The following is a 21742-nucleotide window of genomic DNA, read 5'->3' as shown; positions in this document are numbered from 1 at the left end:
GTACCTTCCGTCTCCTCTTTCCTATGTAGATTAAGTGAAGCAACAGATTAAGATATGGTAAAAAGTGAAGACTGTCACATCTCTTAGGATTTTATGTTCCCATAAAGGGAAATGATAAAGAGGAAAAACAGGGAAACTCATACATTTCTATATTATTTTTTTCTAAAAAATCATAATGCAACATTACAGCTTATCTGGTATCGAATGATCTTTCTTGCCCCATCTTTCCAAAATAGCAACCTACATGACATAATTGCTTTTTAAAAACTGAAAACCTTTTGTCTGTAATTACTTCTTTGATTTCCTTATCATTGGCATAATTGTTAGCATTTCTGAGTTGATTTTGTTCTTTTCAGAAGTTTCTGAACATTTCTAATTTGATGTTTAAGAAGGCATTTGTAGATAAATCTTGGAAGGTAGATGATCACATGCAGGCAAAATGTGCAAAGCTCTACCTGTGGGTGAGTGAGCTGGAACAAAGCCTGGAGTCAGAACTTGAATGAGAAGGAAACTGCTTACTGGAGGGTTTTCAATCCTGGGGTGAATTATGTCTATTTCTGATGTTGTTTATCCTGTTAACTCGGTAGAAAAAAAGTTGTAACAGAGCACATAGTTGGGCCGTGTGTCAACTACAGTGTCCTACTTTGCCCTTTCTGGCCAGTTTGTAAATCTTGCATCTTACTGCAGAGGTATTTTCACAATCCAAAATTTATTCCTTAATGGGATAAACAACTTACATTGTGCATGTTTGTTTGTTTGTTTCCATGTATAATAAACAACATGCATTTGAGAACATGCTCCAAAGTTGTAAAATCTCAGGCTAAAAAGACCTTAGAAATTGTCTAGCCTAACCCTTGTATTTCAGGTGAGGGAATTGAAGTCCAGCAGAGCTAAGACTAGAACCTAGGCATCCTTTATTTATTTTTTATGAATTTTAGAAACAGGGTCTGGCTCTGTCACCCAGGCTGGAGTGTAGTGATAGTGCAGTCATAGCTCACTGCAGCCTTGAGTTCCTAACCCTAAGCCATCCTCCTGCCTTAGCTTCCTGAGTAGCTAGGACTCCAGGCATGTACCACAATGCCCAGCTAATTTTTGTATTTTTTTTTTGTAGAGACCCAGTCTTACTATGTTGCCCAGAGTAGTCTTGAAGGCATCCTATCTATCTTCAGTCTGATGCTCAGAACTTTACTATTTCATTTTACAAAATATGTTATTTGAGTGGAAAATTCAGATCCAAAAAAGTTTGAGGAATGTAGGGTTAAACAAATTCAAATAGGTTTTCTTTACTGTGTGACCTTTTAAAGCCTTTAATAGGCTAATGTGCTGACTGACCTCAGTGGACTCTTTATTGAGTTCTCATGGATACCTTGTCCCATTTGAATACAAATCCTGGCATTTGTTTCAAACTTTCTTTTTCCTCTTTTTCTTCTTTAACTTAAAAAATCAACTCCCCTATTCTAAGAATGTTTTCAACTTTCTCCACTCTTTCAGCCCAGCCAAACCCTGTTCTATCATTCTTTTTTGTTTTTTGTTTGTTTGTTTGTTTGTTTGGAGAAAGGGTCTCCCTCTGTCGCCCAGGCTGGAGTGCAGTGGCGCCATCTTGGCTCACTGCAACCTCTGCCTCCTGGACTCAAACGATCCTCCCCACCTGCCTCCTAAGTCGCTGGGATCACAGGTGTGTACCACCACACCAGCTAATTTTGTATTTTCGGTAGAGACGGGGTTTTGCCATGTTGCCCAGGCAGGTCTCAAACTCCTGGGCTAAGGCAATCCTCCCTTCCACCTTGGCCTCCCAAAGCGCTGGGATTACGGGCATGAACCACCACCCCTGGCCACCCTGTTTGTATCATTCTTGACAGATGTCTGCTACATTGACAGACCCTCAGTTTCTTTCCATTTAATCTATAACCCACACATTTAAAAAAATTTTTTTTAATTTTTTTCCCCAGTCACCTGCAGGCCAAAGACAAATATACTATTTAAATTGGAAATGGATGACTGAGTAAAATTCTTATTCTGGTTTAAATTTTCTGGTTTCAATTCTTCTGTACATCTGCTCAGTTTAAATTCATTGAATGAGGCAGTGAATAGCATCCCCACATAGACATGGTCTCTGTTCTCATAGAGCTTCTAATCTAGATGGGGGATACACATTAATCAACTAATTATCCCAATGAAAATCTAATTACGGGAACCGAAGGAAGGAACCTAGTTCCATGATAGTCTTTTACCAAGAAATCTGACCTACACTGCGGTGTCAGAGAGAGCTCCCAGGAAGCAGCGTTGGAAGAGAGACTGGAAGTGTCAGTTGGAGTTAACAGAGCTCAGGGCTGGGTGTGGAGAGCATTTTTGACAGAAATACTGTTCCTCTTTTGGTGGGGGAGAGCGTGAGGAATTTCGGAAGCTGACTAGGAGCACTGTGGCTACAACATAGAGGCAGATGGCAGAGGAGAGTGACAGAGATGAGGCCCGAGAGATAGGTGTGGCTGGCTGTGCCTTACGGGTCACATTAACATTTTAGATGTTATACTAAGAGAAACTGGCAGCCTCTGAGACTGTGTTGATCTGGCTTTTGGTTTTGTCTCTAATGGTGATGATGTATGCTTATGCAAAGAGTTGTTTTTCACTGCTTTATATTGTAAAGCTGTAGAGAAGAAAGAAACACATCCTTTAGAGCTGGTATGACACTCTGCCCCATTGTTGCCAGGTTACAAGTATTGGATTTAGGTTTCTGCCTGTCACAAAGTTACCACAGCCATGGGCTGTAGCCCCTGAATGGGAAAAGGGATAGTGAAGCTGTCACTGACTTGCCCCTTGTGACTGTGCTAACATGTTAGCCAAGCTGGAGACCATGCTCAGTCATTTAGAGCTCAGTGTTTTCAATGCTGAAGTGGAATGTTTACTTTGTGAGTCAGGGGATATAAAGATGAAAATGTCTTGGTCTTGCCCTTAGGAGGAGTTGATGATATTCTTCTCACCTCCTATTCCTTTCCAAACAGACCCAAATGAAAGGAAAGATACGTGTTTAAAAAAAGCAACATTTGGAAAAAAAGAGTAAACATTGTTGGCCATGTAACCCAGCCATGCTTTGATAGAATGGTCATTTTCCACTTTAAATTTATTATTAACTTTCAACATTCTATTTATGCTCAGAAGCTCAATATGTATGCTTTAGTACACTGTTTAAAATTATACTTTGTCTTGGAGTTTATGCTAACCATAATTTCTTTTTTAAATAGAGAAATTTCAGGAGCAGGGAGAAGGGAAAGAATTAGGTGTCCAGGGGCTTAGAATTTATAAGGGCTCCATGAGAGGCTGTGCATTGGTAGATACTCCAGAATAGACACGGGCCCTTGAAAGCTTGTACCTCTGGGGAAAAGTAGACCAGGAAAATCTCAAGTCGGAGAAAGGACTAGGAAGCTTCTTTTTCTAGTTACATATAGAAATAAGAGGTCTTGCATGAGAAACCTCAATCAACCCTACATCTTAAGCAGGTTTTGAGTCTGAGTTTATACTAATTTGCATTGTGGAGCAGGTCTAGCCAAGAAATTAACATGACAGTCAGTCTCTAATCTGTGTGTCTGTCTACCTACCTACCTACCAGTCAGGCCAAAGAGATTCCCACAAGTACGTTAAAAGAAGAAAGTCTGATAACAAATAATTAGTAAGAATGAATGAATAAATAAATAAATAACACAAAGGAACACTCTACCACAAGGAGGAGTACTCATCACATCAAATGAGAGAATACCGTAAGAAAGTGAGATAATGCAGCAATCTGAAAGATATTTTACCATAATGTGTTTAAAATGATTAGTGATTAAAAAAAGAAATTGAAATCAAAGGGAAAGAATACCGTACTTTGAGGAATCATAAGGGACTTCCACCAAACAACCAAAAAAGTCATTAAATGCAGATTGTTCTGGACAAATTAAGCAGCAAATTTGACATAGTCTGAAGAGACTTAGAATATATGACTGAGAAAATTATCACAAAATCCATCATCTATAAAGAGATGTAACCCCTACTGTAGAGGTGAGGTTTAAAAAAAGTGTGTGTATGTGTGTATATACACATGTGTATATATGTGTATGTGTGTATATACGTATATATGTATATATGTGTATATATGTATATATGTATATGTATGTATATACATATATGTGTGTGTATGTATATACATATGTATGTCATATATATGACAGAAAATAGGAAGGAGTTCTAAGAGAGCCAGAGGCTATACTGCAATGATTGAACACATTTCTGACAAGAGCTTTAGAAGGAGAGAATAGAGAGATTGGAGGAAAGGCAAAACTTAGAATTTTCCAAAATTGAGCAAAAATATAAATCTTGTTTCAAGAACAGAGAGCCTTGAACAGACTAAATAAAAATAAACTCTTATCTAAAAGCATTGTAGTTAAAATAGTAAAACACCAGGGCCAAAAAGAAGAATCTTAAAGGCAACTAGAGAAAAAAGATGACCTCTAATAAAACAAGTATGTCAATAATAAATTTCTCAATATGGAAAGTCAGAAGGCACAAATGAGATCTTCAAGGAGCTGTCAACCTAGGAGAAAGTAACTGTCAACCTGGCTGAATTATCATTCTAGAATGAGGCAAAATACATTTTGAGACAAAGACTGAAAGTTTACCTATGTCAAACTTCAAACAAAATATATTAAAGAAATGCTTAAATGTGAAGAGAAAAAATGTAAATCTTTACAAGAGAATATGAAAGAACATGTTTGTGATCTTGGGGCGTAGAAGACTTTGTTAAACAGGCCCTAAAACCACAAGCTTCAATAGGAAAAGAGAGATAAATTTTCACTAGATTAAAACAGCAAGCTCTTGGCTGGGCGCGGTGGCTCACACCTGTAATCCCAGCACTTTGGGAGGCCGAGGCGGGCGGATCACGAGGTCAAGAGTTCGAGACCAGCCTGACCAATATAGTGAAACCCCGTCTCTACTAAAAATACAAAAGTTAGCTGGGCGTAGTGGCGCATGCCTGTAGTCCCAGCTGCTTGGGAGGCTGGGGCAGGAGAATCGCTTGAACCCGGGAGGCAGAGGTTGCAGTGAGCCGAGATGGCACCACTGCATTCCAGCCTGGGCGACAGGGCGAGACTCTGTCTCAAAAAAAAAAAAATAGTTAAAAAAAAAAAAAAACCGGCAAGCTCTTGTTCAACACAAGACATCATACACAAAGTTTAAAGACAATCTACTGAAAGATAATGACAATGCATGTAACTATTAGAAGATTAACATCCAGAATACAAAAAAAGCCAAAAATCACTAAGAACACAAAAAAATGGACAATGGATATGCAAAAGCAATCACAGAAGTTAGGAATCGTATGTCCAATGAACATATGAAGAGTAGCTCAGGCCAGGCGCTCTGACTCATGCCTGTAATCCCAGCACTTTGGGAGGCTGAGGCAGGAAGATTGCTTGAGCCCAGGAGTTCAAGACCAGGCTGAGCAGCAAGGAAGACCCCAACTCTAGAAAATATTTTTAAAAATTAGCTGGATGTGGTGATGTGTGCCTGTAGTCCCAACAACTTGGGAGGCTGAAACAGGAGGATCACTTGAACCTAGGAGATTGAGGCTGCAGTGAGCCATGTTCACACCACTGCACTCCAGCTTGGGTGACAGAGCAAGACCCTGTCTTAAAAAAAAAAAAGAAAAGAAAATATGAACTCTATCACTATGCTGGTAGGAATATAAACAGTAAGTCAGTGTGGAGAATAAATCAATAACTCTCTATTGAGAATCAAAGGGAGCACATTACTACCAGTATTTTTAACTCTACTCTACATAGATATCCTACGGAACTCCACACATGCACAAGAAGAATCATACAAGGGTATATATCACAGCACTATCTATTATATGAAAAGGTGGAAACAATATTGTTGTCCACAGTAGTCTAACAGATGAAAAATTCATTTTCATTCATTCAGTATAATGAACTAGATTTATAATCTGTTAACATGGATAAACCTCCAAACATACTGCTGAGTGGAAAAAAACAAGTTATGACATGATACATCCATGATTCTATTTCAGTAAGAATTAAAAACACATAAAGCAATGTTATATGAATACTAACATGTGTAGTGAAAGTATACAAATGGTTGTATAGACTTTGGTGGCTGGTTCTGGAGAGGAAGAGATGAAAAGGAGTAGAGATTGGGCTTTAAATTTTTTTTTTTAATACAGAAAATTACATCAGTTTAAATCTGTGTGGTCAGTAATATGTGTCTGTTGATGATATGGTTTGGCTGTGTCCCCACCCAAATCTCATCCTGAATTGTAACTCCCACAATTCCCATGTGTCATGGGAGGAACCCAGTGGGAGGTAATTGAATTATGGGGGGCAGGTCTTTCCTGCGCTGTTTCATGATAGTGAATGAGTCTCATGAGATCTGATGGTTTTAAAAAATGGGAGTTTGCCTGCATAGCCTCTCTCTTTTTGCGTGCCACCATCCACATAAGATGTGACTAATGTTCCTCCTTGCCTTCCACCATGACTGTGAGGCTTCCCCAGCCATGTGGAGCTGTGAGTCCATTAAACCTCTTTCTTTTTTAAATTGCCCAGTCTTGGGTGTGTCTTTATCAGTACCCTGAAAACAAACTAATACCATAAATTGGTACCAGTAATGTGGGGCATTGCTGAAAAGATACCTGAAAATTTGGAAGTGACTTAGGAACTGGGTAACAGGTAGAGGTTGGAACAGTTTGGAGGGCTCAGAAGAAGACAGGAAAATGTGGGAAAGTTTGGAACTTCCTAGAAACTTGTTGAATGACTTTGACCAAAAGCCTGATAGTGAAATGGAAATAAGGTCCAGGCTGAGGTAGTCTCAGATGGAGATGAGGAACTTGTTGGAAACTGGAGCAAAGGTGACTCATTATGTTTCAGCAAAGGGATTGGTGGCATTTTGTCCCTGCCCTAGAGATTTGTGGAACTTTGAACTTGAGAGAGATGATTTAGGGTATCTGGTGGAAGAAATTGCTAAGCAACAAAACATTCAAGAGGTGACTTGGGTGCTGTTAAAGGCATTCAGTTTTATAAAGGAAGCAGAGCATAAAAGTTAGGAAATTTTGCAGTCTGACAATATGATAGAAAACAAAAACCCATTTTCTGAGGAGAAATTCAAGCAGGCTGAAGAAATTTGCATAAGTAACAAGCTGAATGCTGATCCCCAAGACAACAGGAAAATGTCTCCAGGGCATGTCAGAGGTCTTCATGGCAGCCCCTCCCATCACAGGCCCAGAGGCCTATGGAAAAAAAAAAATGATTTTGTGGGCTGGGCCCAGAGTCCTTTTGCTGTATACCGTCTAGGGACCATGTGCCCTGCGTCTCAGGTGCTCCAGCCTTGACTAAAAGGAGCCAAGGAACAGCTCGGGCTGTGGCTTCAGAGTGTGCAAGCCCCAAGCCTTGGCAGCTTCCACGTGGCGTTGAGCTTGTGGGTACACAGAAGTCAAGAATTGAGGTTTGCGAACCTCTGCCTAGATTTCTGAAGATGTATGGAAACACCTGGATGCCAAGACAGAAGTTTGCTGCAGGGGCGGGGCCCTCACAGAGAACCTCTGCTAGGGTAGTGCAGAAGGGAAATGTGGGATCGGAGCCCCCACACAGTGTCCCTACTGGGGCACCACCTAGTGGAGTGGTCTCACTGTTACCTAGCCTAGTGCAGTGACACAATCATGGCTCACTGTAGCCTCAGCCTCTTGGGCTCAAGTGATCCTCCCACCTCAGCCTCCTGAGTAGCTGGGACTACAGACACATGCCACCACACTGAGCAAATGCCACTGTCCTCCGGACCCCAGGATGGTAGACCCACTGACAGCTTGCACTATTTGCCTGGAAAAGCTGCAGACACTCAATGCCAGCTTATGAAAGCAGCCGGGAAGGAGGCTGTACCCTGCAAAGCCACCGGTGCAGAGCTGCCCAAGACCATGGGAGCCCATCCCTTGCATCAGCATGACCTGGATATGAGACCTAGAGTCAAAGGAGATCATTTTGGTGTTTTAAAATTTGACTGCCCTGCTTAATTTCAGACTTGCATGGGCCCCGTAACTCCTTTGTTTTGGCCAATTCATCCCATTTGGAACAGCTGTATTTAACAAATACCTGTACCCACATTATATCTAAGAAGTAACGAGCTTGCTTTTGATTTTACAGGCTCATAGGCAAAGGGACTTGCTTTGTCTCAGATGAAACTTTCAACTGTGGACTTCTGGGTTAATGTTGAAATGAGTTAAGATTTTGGGGGACTGTTGGGAAGGCGTGATTGGTTTTGAAATGTGAGGACATGAGATTTGGAGGGGCCAGCGGCAATATGATGTGGTTTGGCTGTGTCCCCCACCCAAATCTCATCTTGAATTGTAAGCCCCACAATTCCCACGTGCCGTGGGAGGAACCTGGTGGGAGGTGATTGAATTATGGGGGTGGATCCTTCCTGCGCCGTTCTCGTGATAGTGAATGAGTCTCATGAGATCTGATTGTTTTAAAAAACGGGAGTTTGCCCACACAACCTCTCTCTTTTTGCCTGCTGCCATTCATGTAAGATGTGACTTACTCCTTGCCTTCTGCCATGATTGTGAGGCTTCCCCGGCCACATGGAACTGTAAGTCCAATGAAACCTCTTTCTTTTTTAAATTGCCCAGTCTCAGGTATGTCTTTACCAGCAGTGTGCAAATGGACTGATACAGTTATATTTTATTAAGGTTCATATGAAATATTTTACTTATTAAAATAAAACGTTTCCAATGAACGTGCAAAGTAAAATTAAAATGGAGGAAAGGGTGGTGAGCAAAGGACGCCTGGTAATGAAAGAATCGTTCCAGGAGCCTATCAGGACGTGGAGTCTGTGTTCTAACCTCTCTGTCACAAGCAAAGGACCTTTTACATTTGAAATATTAGTTCAAGGGATTCTGTTGGCTTTTCTGCCAAGTTAGAAACATAGCTTTGGGAGTTGGTAAACAATTGAACTTTTGGGGGTAATTTCAGGTTTTCGAGCATCCTTTTTCTGACTACTAAAGGCAGTTGTTAGAAATGTCACTTTTCTGTTGTGTAACCATAGTCCTCAGGTACTGGATCATCAGATAAGAGAGACTAAGGGCTCTGCAATCTTAGTAGATGAAGAATAACAGATAAAGTGTTCCTCAGGTCCAGTATCTAGGCTTTTAGTGCAGGTTCTCTGGGGCCCAGGAGGTATTTCTAGGGGTCCTCTAGGAAATAGCAACCATCAGATAGAAAGGAAACAACTATCTAGCTCATAGGACTGGCTCATAGGCAGAAAGCACCTACTGGCCAGTGAAACCTGAGGTGTGGCACCTCTCTTCTCATAGACTTCCTGGATCTTTCCCCTGTGAGATGCTGCTGCCCTAGCTGTAGATTTTCACCACAGTGTCCCTCAATACCTTGTTGGAACCTGAGGAAATTTACAAAATTATTTCAGTAATTTGCAGCCTTTTAGAAGAAGTGACTTATGCTAAATGCCAATTAAGTACTTCAAAACCAGTAGCCCTGGACAATGGAATTCTCTTTCCAGTTAAAACTGGTGAAGCTCCTGACAATATTTGTTTTATTTAAATGAACTTTTAATTTTAGAATAGTTTTACAGTTACAGAGAAGTTGCAGAGATAATACAAAAAGTTCCTTTACACCCCTGCACCCAGTTTCCCCTATCGTTAACATCTTACAATATATCTAGAGAGTATTTTTAAGACATCAATTTCTACCTTATTTGGGGATGTGGACATGTTTTATTCACAAATTTGATACCTCAAAGATTCTATGGACATGAAAGTATATAGCACAATTAAATGATTTTTCGTATATAAAATAACCTGAAAATAAAAACGAGTGCCTTAGCAAAATTATGGACATCTTTTAAAATTACTGCCATGGTGCTTTGTACATCTCAGGGCTCCACAAACATTTATTGAAAGAATAAGCAAGTGAATGCAGATGCATTGTCTCTCTGTGTCCTATTGAGAACCTCAAGTTCTTAAAGCTTTCAGAAAAGGTCAAATTATCTCATATATAACTTGTTCTGCCTTACCTAGGTTTGAATTATTACTACTGATTGGCTTAAGACATAATTTATCCTTTCTTTTTTTTGAAATCAAAATGATTTTGAGACAGGGTCTCACTGTCACCCAGTCTGGAGTGCAGTGGCGCAATCATGGCTCACTGTAGACTCAGCCTGCTGGGCACAAGTGATCCTCCCACCTCAGCCTCCTGAGTAGCGGGACTGCAGATGCGTGCCACCACGCTGAGCTAATTTTTGTATTTTTTTGTACAGATGGGGTTTCACTGTGTTGCCCATGGTGAACTCCTTGACTGGGATCAAGCAATCCGCCTACCTCGGCCTCCCAAAGTGCTGGAATTATAGGCATGAGCCACTGTGGCTGGCCAATTTATTCTTAATGATACAGAATTTTTCTCGGCCCCTTCACCAGACTCGTAAAAGGGGCGCCCCGTCTACTTGGTCCACTGTGCTCAACCCCTTGCAGGAGGGAGCGCGTGAGCAAGCGAGCATAGGATCTGGCCAGCTGCTCTGGGTGCCAAGACAGGAACAAGCTCTGTTTGGGGCCTGTGGCCAGACCAGGCATGTCACCTTGAGGGGAACGCAGTGGCTCCTGGGTGAGGTGCCCACGATCCTGAAGCCCTAGAAAGGGGTATTACGGCGCTCCTTTAGTTCTGCTGTCTGCAGATGGTGGTGTGTTAGTAGCTCAGCTGGCCCCTTGCCTCGTCGTGTGGGGCAGCCGCCCTCCACCTGCAAAGGCAAAGGGCCGGTGTGACAGCCTTTCTGGGTACCCATGCTTGGTGGGTCCCAAGCTCTTGTCCAGCATCCAAGAAGAATGAGGTCACGTGGATGATTGAAAGATGGTGAAGGCCAAGAATTTTATTGAGCGATGAAAATGGCTCTCAGTGGAGAGGAGAGCTGAATGGGGGATGGGAAGGGCAGGTTGTCTTCCCTGAAGTCAGGTTGTCTCTCCCCTGAAGTCAGGCTATCTCCTCCTCTACCAACTGATTCTGGTGTCTTTATAAGCCCAGGATAGGGAGTGTGTGCTGATTGGTTTATAATTATGCGAAAAAGGTTAAAGCGAAGACTCCACTCAAAGGAAAGCATAACAGTGTAGAAAACCCATTAGGAAAGGGTAGGTATATGTAAAATAAGGGAAGGGTGGGGATCAATCAGAGGAAAGTGTGCCAAACAGGAGGACAAGTTTTCGGTTCGTCCTAGGAATTAACTTGGAGCTTGACTTTCAGGCTTTAAACTGTCTTTGGCATGGAGGCGGGGTTTCACTGGGGACTTGCCCCTATCTGTCTAGGCATTTGACTGCCTCCTGTCACTATAATTAATATCACAAATCCTTGGTGTTACCTCCATCTAGCCACTTATTTTAAACTACCAGTAGGTAACAACAAATGCCTATTATTTGCCCTGCTCACTGTATCCTGGTGAACACTAAAGCATACACTTTTGGGTTTTTTTAAAATATATTTTTTCTGTCTTTAAGACTATAGATTTTGCTTCAATATACAATTGAGCAATGCTATATCCTGTACTACTTTATCACAAAAGGTTTCATCTTGGGGTAATACCAACATAGGCATTATTATATGGAAAAATCACATTTCATAGTGCCCAAATATACTTTTAAAGTCTATAAATCCAAGTAAACAGAAGAAACTGGAATGTTTTCATAGAGAAAAATAAACAGTATTTATTTGGAAAGTAGACTATTCAGCAATTAATCTTTTTATATATTTCAGGATTCAGCTGTGGAAGTGATTATGTCAAAACAACTTTCTCTCAATGCTCAAGAAAGCATGAAAAACACTGACGATGAGCAGAAAGTCAATGAGCTGCAAAATCAACCTTTAGAATTAGATATTATGTTAAGAAATGAACAATTAGAAGAGATAGAGGTATGGAAACATAAAAACACTGACAACATGATTGCATCATTTATCCAGTGCAATACAATATATTTTAATTGCCAAAAACTTGCTTGTACAGAGTGAAAAGTCTTATTTAACCTTTGCCTGATGATCAATTTGGTAACTATATAATTATGTACTAAGTAAGTTGTATAAATCTTTCCATTTAGAAAGTAGAAGAGTTTAATGAACATTAGTCTTCTTTCTGTTTCACAAAGTTCCTAAAAACTTAGTGACAAAATTTGGAGATTTTGACTTGCCATCATTCCTTTTCTTACAAGTATATATTCTTCTGATTTTGACAAATGTATTTTTCCTAACAATCAGTGCGATGAGGTTCCTCCACCTTTGTTTTTACATCTGTGTTTACATAGTTACGTTTGTGTATTTATGGGCTTCCAGCTGTGTAATCTAAAAATCCAATACATGGCCATATTTTAAAAAGTGAAACTGCAGCCAGACATGGTGGCTCATGTCTGTTATCCCAGCACTTTGGGAGGCTGAGGTCGGAGGATTGCCTGAGTCTAGGAGTTGGAGACCAGCCCGGGCAACATTGTGAGACCCCATCTCTATCAAAAAAATACAAAAATTATTTAGACAAGATGGTGTGTGCCTGTAGTTTCAGCTACTCAGGAGGCTGAGACAGGAGGATCACTTGAACCCAGGAGTTCAAGGTTGCAGTGAGGTGAGATTGTGGCACTGCATTCCAGCCTAGATGATGGAGCGAGATCCTGTCTCTAAAAAAAAAAAAAAAAAAAGAAGAAGCAAACTATAAACGATCCATGCAATTAACACGCATCTAAAATAGGAAAGATGGGTGATGTATGTAAATAATAAAATTAAGATGAATCTCCCTTTAGATATTGCAGAACTCTTTAAGATAATAGAGTGATCTAATTTACATTAAATGTTGGACCAATGGTGAATTTTAGACTAGATTTTAATATGATTCTTGGGAAGAAAAACCTTTTAAATATTAGGGATATGGTGGTTCATGCCTGTCATCCCAGTCCTTTGGGAGGCTGAGCTAGGAAGACTGTTTGAGGCCAGGAGTTCAAGACCAGCCTGGGCAATATAGCAAGACTCTTGGCTCCACAAAAATAAAAATAAAAAAATTATCTGGGTGTGGTGACATGCACCTGTAGTCCTAGCTATGTGGGAGGGTGAGGTGGGAGACCTGAGCCCAGGAATTTTAGGTTACAGTGAGCTATGACTGCACCCGCACTCCAGCCTGAGTGACAAAATAACAATAATTTTTAAAGGTTACAACTTTAGTTACCCTGTGTGCAAATGAGTTACCCTCTTCTTGAGATAGAGTGTGTTATCTCAAAGAGGAAAGAAGATGAATGAATTAATGCATAAATAAGTGAGTGTTTATTGACTGATCTGTTTGACTTATTTTTAGGAATTATATACCCAGTTGGAAGCAAAGAAAGCAGCCATTAAGCCACTGGAACAAATGGAATGTCTTAACAAAACAGAAACTGGGGCCTTGGTTCTTCACAATATAGGATATTCGGCACAGCACTTGGACAATTTGCTTCAGGCACTTATTACTTTAAAGAAAAACAAAGAAAGCCAATATTGTCTCCTCAGAGATTTTCAGGAACACCTCGCTGCAGTTGAATCCTCAGTGAAAGCCTTGTTGACAGACAAGGAAAGTCTAAAAGTGTAAGTGTAAGCATTTAGGACTTGTATTCTTTTTATTCAAGCACAACCATCTGCCACCTTGGACAGGCCCAGGGTTTTAAGAGTTTATTTTGTGAAAGGATATTATGATTTTAAAACCACAGTATGGAAATTTATTTCGTATGGATGCTGTCTTTGTTTGGGCTGCTGTAACAAAATACTGCAGACTAAGTGGCTTATAAAAAAGCGGAAAATCATTTCTCACTGCCTTGGAGGGTGGGAAGTCCAAGATCAAGGCAGCAGAAGATTCAGTGTCTGACGAGGGCCTGCCAGTTCACAGATGGCATGTCTTAGCTGTGTCCTCACATGGTAGCAGGAGCTGTGCAGCTCTCTGGAGTCTCTTTTATAAGGGCTCTACTCCTATTCATAAGGGCTCCACCCTGATGACCTAATCACTCCTTAAAGTTCCTAACTCTTAGTGCTATTACGTTGGTGATTAGGTTTCAAAATGTGAATTTTAAGGGATACACATTCAGACCATAGCAGAAGCCATTTGAGGAAACTGTGGGTTTCATGCAAAAAATTATTTAAATCATTGAATATGTTTTATAAAGTAATTGATGAAACAATTCATGCTATAAATATCTACAAAATAGATTTATGTTCTATGGAATTCAGTATTATTTTTGTCAAGAATTCTAAACTATGTGGGCAGGGGAGAGAAACATATGTAATTATTTAGTATCAGCATAATTAAATAGTTTGGTATATATTGAATATATATGTATTGGAATGGTTTCTTTTAAAATGTATGCACTCCTTTTGGCTTTGAAAATGATGGTAAATGGCATTAAATTTAGTCTTCATATGTAAATATTTTCTCATTATTAAAAAGTTTATTTTAGGCCAGATGTGGTTGGTCACACCTGTAATCCCAGCACTTTGGGAGGCTGAGGCAAGTGGATCACTTAAGGTCAGGAATTCGAGACCAGCTTGGCCAACATGGTGAAACCCTGTTTCTACTAAAAATACAAAAAAAATTAGCCAGGCACACACCCGTAATTCTAGCTACTCGGGAGGCTGAGGCAGGAGAATCTTTTGAACCTGGGAGGTTAGAGGTTGCAGTGAGCCGAGATCACACCACTGCATTCCAGCCTGGGTGACAGAGCGAGACTCTGTCTCAAAAAAAAAAAAAAAAAAAAGTTTAGTTTATACTTGCATTTAATTGGGGTTTACTTTCAGTAATAGCCCTTGAGGAAACAATTTTAGGTTAGCTTGATGATTACAGCTTTTTCTTCAGTATCTTTCCCTTTGTTGGAAAGATGACAAGGGAGTTGGATATTATGGTAATATCTCTCAGTCCTAGACTAACCTTTTTACAAGCACTTTACAGTTTACAGAATATTTTTATGTACGTTTTTCCCTTCACTCTTCATTTTTTTCCTGTGGCTATTCATTTTTAGGATACTCATTTTCTTTTTTTTTTTTTTTTTCACTCAAAGTAAAAGCCAAGATGCTCATTTTATAAGAGAGTTTTCTATACCAAGTGAAAGCCACAGTAAACAAGATTCTGATTTTTATTTTAAGGATAGATCATTTTTACAGACAGCCTAATTTTTTCTGTGAATTTAGAGCAGAATTAATTTCTTCTAATGATATTTATCCATATTTTAATGTAGAATAAGCATTAAATATTAACAAGCTCTATTTTTATTCTTTTTCTAGAGGATCACTGGACAGTGTAACGTATCTGGACAAAATTAAAAAATTCATAGCATCCATAGAAAAAGAGAAAGATTCTTTAGGCAACTTGAAAATCAAATGGGAGAATTTATCAAACCATGTGACTGACATGGATAAGAAATTGTTAGAAAGCCAGATTAAGCAACTTGAACATGGTTGGGAACAAATGGAACAACAGATTCAAAAGAAGTATTCTCAGCAGGTAGTGGAATATGATGAATTTACAACCCTCATGAATAAGATACGGGACATTGAGATTTCTCTGCAACAGCAGCAGCAACATCTACACTTAAGGCTGAAGTCTCCAGAAGAACAGGCATTGAACCAAAGCATGATTGCCTTGACCACTGACCTCCAGGCTACCAAGCATGGATTTTCTGTTTTAAAGGGGCAAGCTGAACTTCAGATGAAGAGGATTTGGGGAGAAAAAGAAAAGAAGATTTTGGAGGATGGAATAAATAACTTGAAGAAACAATGGGAAACACTGGAGCCATTACACTTAGAAGCAGAAAATCAGATTAAGAAGTGTGACAAAAGGAACAAGATGAAAGAGACTATCTTATGGGCCAAGAATTTGTTGGGCGAACTTATTCCCTCCATTTCCCTTCTCCCAGATGACATTCTTTCACAGATCAGAAAGTGCAAAGTGACACATGATGGCATTCTAGCTAGGCAGCAGTCTGTGGAATCGTTGGCTGAAGAGGTCAAAGATAAGGTTCCTAGCCTTACAACCTATGAGGGCAGTGATTTAAATAATACCCTAGAGGACTTACGGAATCAATACCAAATGCTGGTTTTAAAATCAACTCAAAGATCACAGCAATTAGAATTTAAGTTGGAAGAAAGAAGCAATTTTTTTGTAATAATAAGGAAGTTGCAACTTATGGTTCAAGAAAGTGAAGCACTGATAATTCCCAGAATGGAGACAACTGCCACGGAAGCTGAACTAAAACATCACCATGTTACTTTGGAGGCATCTCAGAAGGAATTGCAAGAAATTGACAGTGGAATCTCAACACATCTTCAGGAACTAACAAACATCTATGAGGAGCTTAATGTGTTTGAAAGATTATTTCTGGATGATCAGTTGAAAAACCTTAAGATTAGGACCAACAGAATACAAAGATTAATTCAGAATAAATGTAATGAAGTAGAACACAAGATAAAGTTTTGCAGAGAATTCCGTGAAAAAACGTCAGCGCTTCAGGAGGAGGTTGACAGTATACAGCACAATGAACTACTACTTAATCAAGAAGTAAATAAAGGTGTTAAAGAGGAGATCTATAATCTTAAAGACAGACTCACCGCTATTAAGTGTTGCATCTTACAGGTATTGAAACTTAAAAAAGTGTTTGACTATATTGGACTAAACTGGGATTTTTCACAACTTGACCAATTACAAACCCAAGTATTTGAAAAAGAAAAGGAACTTGAAGAAAAAATTAAGCAGTTGGACACATTTGAGGAAGAACATGGCAAATATCAGGCATTACTAAGTAAAATGAGAGCTATTGATTTGCAAATTAAGAAAATGACTGAAGTAGTACTAAAAGCTCCTGATAGCTCTCCAGAAAGCAGATTGCTCAATGCCCAAATTTTAAGTCAGAGAATTGAGAAAGCCAAGTGTTTATGTGATGAGATAATAAAGAAATTAAATGAAAATAAGGTCTTTGATGACTCATTCAAAGAGAAAGAAATACTACAAATAAAGCTGAATGCTGAAGAAAATGATAAGTTATACAAAGTTCTCCAAAACATGGTATTAGAACTCTCACCAAAAGAATTGGATGAAAAGAATTTTCAGGACAAACTAGAAACTTCCTTACATGTTTTAAATCAGATAAAATCTCAATTACAGCAGCCTTTACTTATAAATTTGGAAATTAAACATATTCAAAATGAAAAGGACAATTGTGAAGCATTTCACGAGCAAGTTTGGACAGAAATGTGCAGTATTAAAGCTGTGACTGCTATTGATAAGCAAAGAGAAGAAGAAAAGTCTTCTGAAGCGAGTGATGTGGAGACAAAACTACGTGAGTTTGAAGATCTTCAGATGCAGCTTAACACAAGCATTGATTTGCACACAGTAAGTTTTAAAAATTGGGCAGTTAGTGGCTGGGTGCGGGAGCTCACGCCTGTAATAGCAGCATTTTGGGAGACCAACGCTGGCAGATCACTTGAGGCCAGGTAGAGACCAGCCTGGCCAACATGGCAAAACTGCATCTCTACTAAAAATACAAAAAAAAACCCCAAAAAATTAGCTGGGTATGGTGGCACATGCTTGTAATCCCAGCTACTCGGGAGGCTGAGGTACAAGAATCACTTGAACCAGGGTGGCGGAAGTGAGTCAAGATCGTGCCACTGCACTCCAGCCTGGGTGACCAAGTGAGACTCTGTCTCAAAAAAAATAAATAAGTAAAATAAAATAAAATTGGGCAGTTAGTGCATCTATTTTTATTTTGTGATTTTCTGTTTTGCTAATGTCTGTAGTTCTAAAGAAGCTATAGGTTCTACACGGAAATTCTCTACAGAAAGATAGCCATTTTCAAAAATTACAGTGAACTGGTTTGTAATCCTGACTCATACTGCATTTAAATGCAGTGCCTCCTAGTTTAGAAAAGGACAAATCTGACTCCTTTATTTCTGGTTTCCTCGTAGTCTCTCTTGAGCTCAGAGCATTTTTTAAAATTTGTTTTCTGTTTTGTTTTTAGAGGTAATAAGATATAATGGAAAAATTACAGTGTAGAGGGAAGAACACCAAATAATAACTAACATTTATGTAGAACTTACAGTGTTGGAGGCACTGTGCTAAAAATTTCATGTTGAATTTTCATAGCAACTCTGTGAGCTGGGTGCTATTATTAGCCCCGTTTAAAAATAAGGAAATCGAAGTTTAGAAACATGAAGATTTTTCTTAGAGTCCTGAGAACAGTAACAGAACCGAGCAGGGAACATCACATTCAGGCTCATGGGCCAAATCCTTCCCACAGTGCCTGGTTTTTATAAATGAAGTTTTATTGGAATATAGCCATTTGTTTTTGTATTGAGTGTATTTGTTTTCATGCTATAGCAGCAGAGTTGAGTAAATTGTGATTATTTGCTCACCTGTGTTGGAAAGTGACTCCAGCACACTCCATTCCCTTCCTTTTGATAGAGAGGATATCTTAGGCATCATTGAAATTCACACTGTGCTGAATATAATGCCATACATAGTGTTTTCAGATTGATCACATTAAATTTATAGAAGGGGAAATTAACTCCCTTTTCTAATTTGAAGTTATTAAGAGATACTATATTTGGAATATTTTGATAGGTGTAAATGCTATGGAAATATGAAGTATTATGAACTTATATTCCTTAAATACTTTTGTAATAAATGAGTAATTTGAGTATTTCTCCACTTGAATTTTAATACAGTTTCAGGAAACAATGTGCACAAATCCCAAAAATAATAGGATTAGAACTGAACTGGACCTTTTTTTATTTCAACTCTGTTATTTCAATGAGATGACTGAAGTCTGGAGACATTCATTCAATGATGTAGCTAAACTAAAGTTAGTGGCAGAGAAATTAGTTTAAAAACTTAAAAGATCTGGAGATTTTGTTTTCTTTTCATTTGTTCACAAATACTGATTAAGGTTATATACATTAAACATAATTCATTGTTTTATTTAATTCATAGTCTAGTACAAGAGTTCCAAAGCAGGATAAATTAATAGACATTGTTCTTGAGATGTTATTTTGAACTTAGATTATTTTTCTTATTAAATGTGAAAACAACTTTGATTTTGTTTTGTTTTGAGACGGAGTCTCGTTCTGTCGCCCAGGCTGGAGTGCAGTGACACTATCTTGGCTCACTGCAACCTCCGCCTCCTGGGTTCAAGCAATTCTCCTGCCTCAGCCTACTAATACTAAGTAGCTGGGACTACAGGCACGCGCCACCATGCCCAGCTAATTTTTGTATTTTTAGTAGAGATGGGGTTTCACCATATTGGCCAGGCTGGTCTTGAACTCCGGACCTCGTGATCCACCTGCCTTGGCCTCCCAAAGTGCTGGGATTATAGGTGTGAGCCACCACGCCCAGCCTGGAAACAACTTTTTTAATGCAATGTTATTCACTTAGAAATAATAGTGTAATATTGTCAAACTGTAAATATGTGAATGCTAACTCTTATGAGACTTAAAGACATATTATGAATGTACCACAAAAACTTAAGAATGAGAAATTCCAAAAGTTTGACAATTTTGTCACAGCATTTAATCTCCTATTCACTAGAATGTCTTGAATGATGCTTATGAAAATCTAACACGCTATAAAGGAGCAGTCACCAGGGCAGTGGAGAGCATCACTTCCCTCGAAGCCATCATTATACCCTACAGAGTAGATGTTGGTAATCCAGATGAATCTCCAGAAATGCCTCTTCGAAAACAAGAGGAATTGGAATCCACAATAGCACACATCCAGGACCTCACTGAGAAACTGGGAATGATATCCAGCCCTGAAGCCAAACTACAACTTCAGTGTACTTTACAGGAACTAGTTTCTAAGAACTCAGCAATGAAGGAAACTTTCAAAGCACGGAAAAATGAGGCAGAAAGGTAGGTCTTCTTCCAAAGGTAATCTTTAAGAACATAAGAGATCGTTTTAAGATATAATTAAACTATATTTTAATAGTTTTAAGAATATAAAATATAGGTTTTTTTCTCTATCATTAACACATACATTAGAGATAATTTGGAAAATATGGTAAAGTAGAAAAAAATTGCAATGTAAAGAAAGCTCTGGTAAATATTGTATTTCTTCTGTTTTTTTTTTTTTCTTATTTAATATTGGGTACATACAATAGAGTGCTTATAAAAGTATATGCATGGTATAAGTAATAATGATAAAACTAACATCTTTGTACCCAAAGGTACATTATTAATTTGAGTTCTCTTGTGTGCTCCTCTCTCTTCTCAGAAATAACCATCCTTCTCCCAAATTTTGTTTACCATTTTCCTGACTATTATTGTACTTTTTTTTTTTTTTTTTGAGACAAAGTTTCGCTTTTGTTGCCCAGGCTGGAGTGCAATGGCACGATCTTGGCTCACTGCAACCTCCGCCTCCCGAGTTCAAGCAATTCTCCTGCCTCAGCCTCCCGAGTAGCTGGGATTACAGGCATACACCACCCATGTGTGGCTAATTTTTTGTATTTTTAGTAGAGATGGGATTTCTCCATGTTGGTCAGGCTGGTCTTGAACTCCCAGTTGTGCTTTTACTATGTGTTTGTGTGTCCTGTTTTCACAATTTCCAGCTAATACCTATTGTGTACATTCTTCTGTTACTTCTTTTTTTAATTTTTAATTTTTGTGAGTATATAGGTATATATATTTATGGCATATATGGAATATTTTGATACAGGTAATTGCTGTGTATTAATTGCATCAGGGTAGATGAGATATTCATCATTTCAAGCATTTATCTTTTGTGTTACATACAATCCAACTGTACTCTTTTAGTTATTTTTAAATGTACGGTTAAATTATTATTGAATGTAGTCACTGTGTGGTGCTATCAATACTAGAGCTTATTCATTCTTTCTGTTATTTTGTACCCATTTACCATCTCCCTTCCACCTCCCCCACTACCCTTCCCAGCCTCTGGTAACCATCCTTGCTGCTCTCTGTGTTCACAAATTCAATTGTTTTGATTATTAGATCCCACAAATAAGTGGGAATATGTGATATTTGTCTTTCTGTGCCTTGCTTATTTCACTTAACATAATGACCTCCAGTTCCATTTATGTTGTTGCAAATAACAGGATCTCGGTTTTTTGGGTTTTTTTTAATGGCTAAATAGTACTCCTTTGTGTGTATATACCACATTTTCTTCATCCACTCATCTGTTGATGGACACTTGGGTTGCTTCCAAATCTTGACTATTGTGAATAATGCTGCACTAAACATGGGAGTACAGATATCTCTTCAATATACTGATTTCTTTTGGGTATATACACAGCAGTGGGATTCCAGGATCATATAGTAGCTCTATTTTTAGTTTTTTTGAGGCTCCTCCAAATAGTTCTCCATAGTGGTTGTACTAATTTGCATTACCACCAACAGCATATGAAGGTTCTCTTTTCTCCACATCCTTGCCAGCATTTATTATTGCCTGTCTTTTGGCTAAAAGCCATTTTAACTGGGTGAGATGATATCTCATTATAGTTTTGATTTACATTTCTCTGATGGTCAGTGATACTGAACACCTCCATATCTGTTTGCCATTTTTATGTCTTCTTTTGAGAAATGTCTATCCAGATCTTTTGCCCATTTTTTAATTGGATTATTACTTTTTTTCCTGTACAGTTATTTGAGCTCCTTATATATTCTGGTTATTAATCCCTTGTCACATGGGTAGTTTGCAAATATTTTCTCTC

At 38.8% G+C, this 21742-nt stretch overlaps 1 protein-coding gene across 12 annotated transcripts in view; it reads left to right on the top strand.

Moving 5' to 3' along the window:
* The window catches only part of LOC105473730 (spectrin repeat containing nuclear envelope protein 2), a 377206-nt gene that overhangs the window by 185601 nt on the left and 169863 nt on the right, over nucleotides 1-21742 (top strand). For all 12 annotated transcript variants that reach the window (XM_071100037.1, XM_071100034.1, XM_071100026.1 and 9 more), the window contains 4 exons: nucleotides 11787-11942; nucleotides 13360-13625; nucleotides 15309-17412; nucleotides 19603-19925. In XM_071100037.1, the coding sequence (XP_070956138.1) occupies nucleotides 11787-11942; nucleotides 13360-13625; nucleotides 15309-17412; nucleotides 19603-19925 (2849 nt within the window). The remainder of the gene's footprint in view (nucleotides 1-11786; nucleotides 11943-13359; nucleotides 13626-15308; nucleotides 17413-19602; nucleotides 19926-21742) is intronic.

Source organism: Macaca nemestrina, chromosome 7 (genome assembly GCF_043159975.1).
Source record: "Macaca nemestrina isolate mMacNem1 chromosome 7, mMacNem.hap1, whole genome shotgun sequence".
In the NCBI taxonomy this organism is placed as follows: Eukaryota; Metazoa; Chordata; class Mammalia; order Primates; family Cercopithecidae; genus Macaca; species Macaca nemestrina.
The sequence above is the reverse complement of the archived record's forward strand: the minus strand, read 5'-3'. Positions and strand labels throughout refer to the sequence as shown.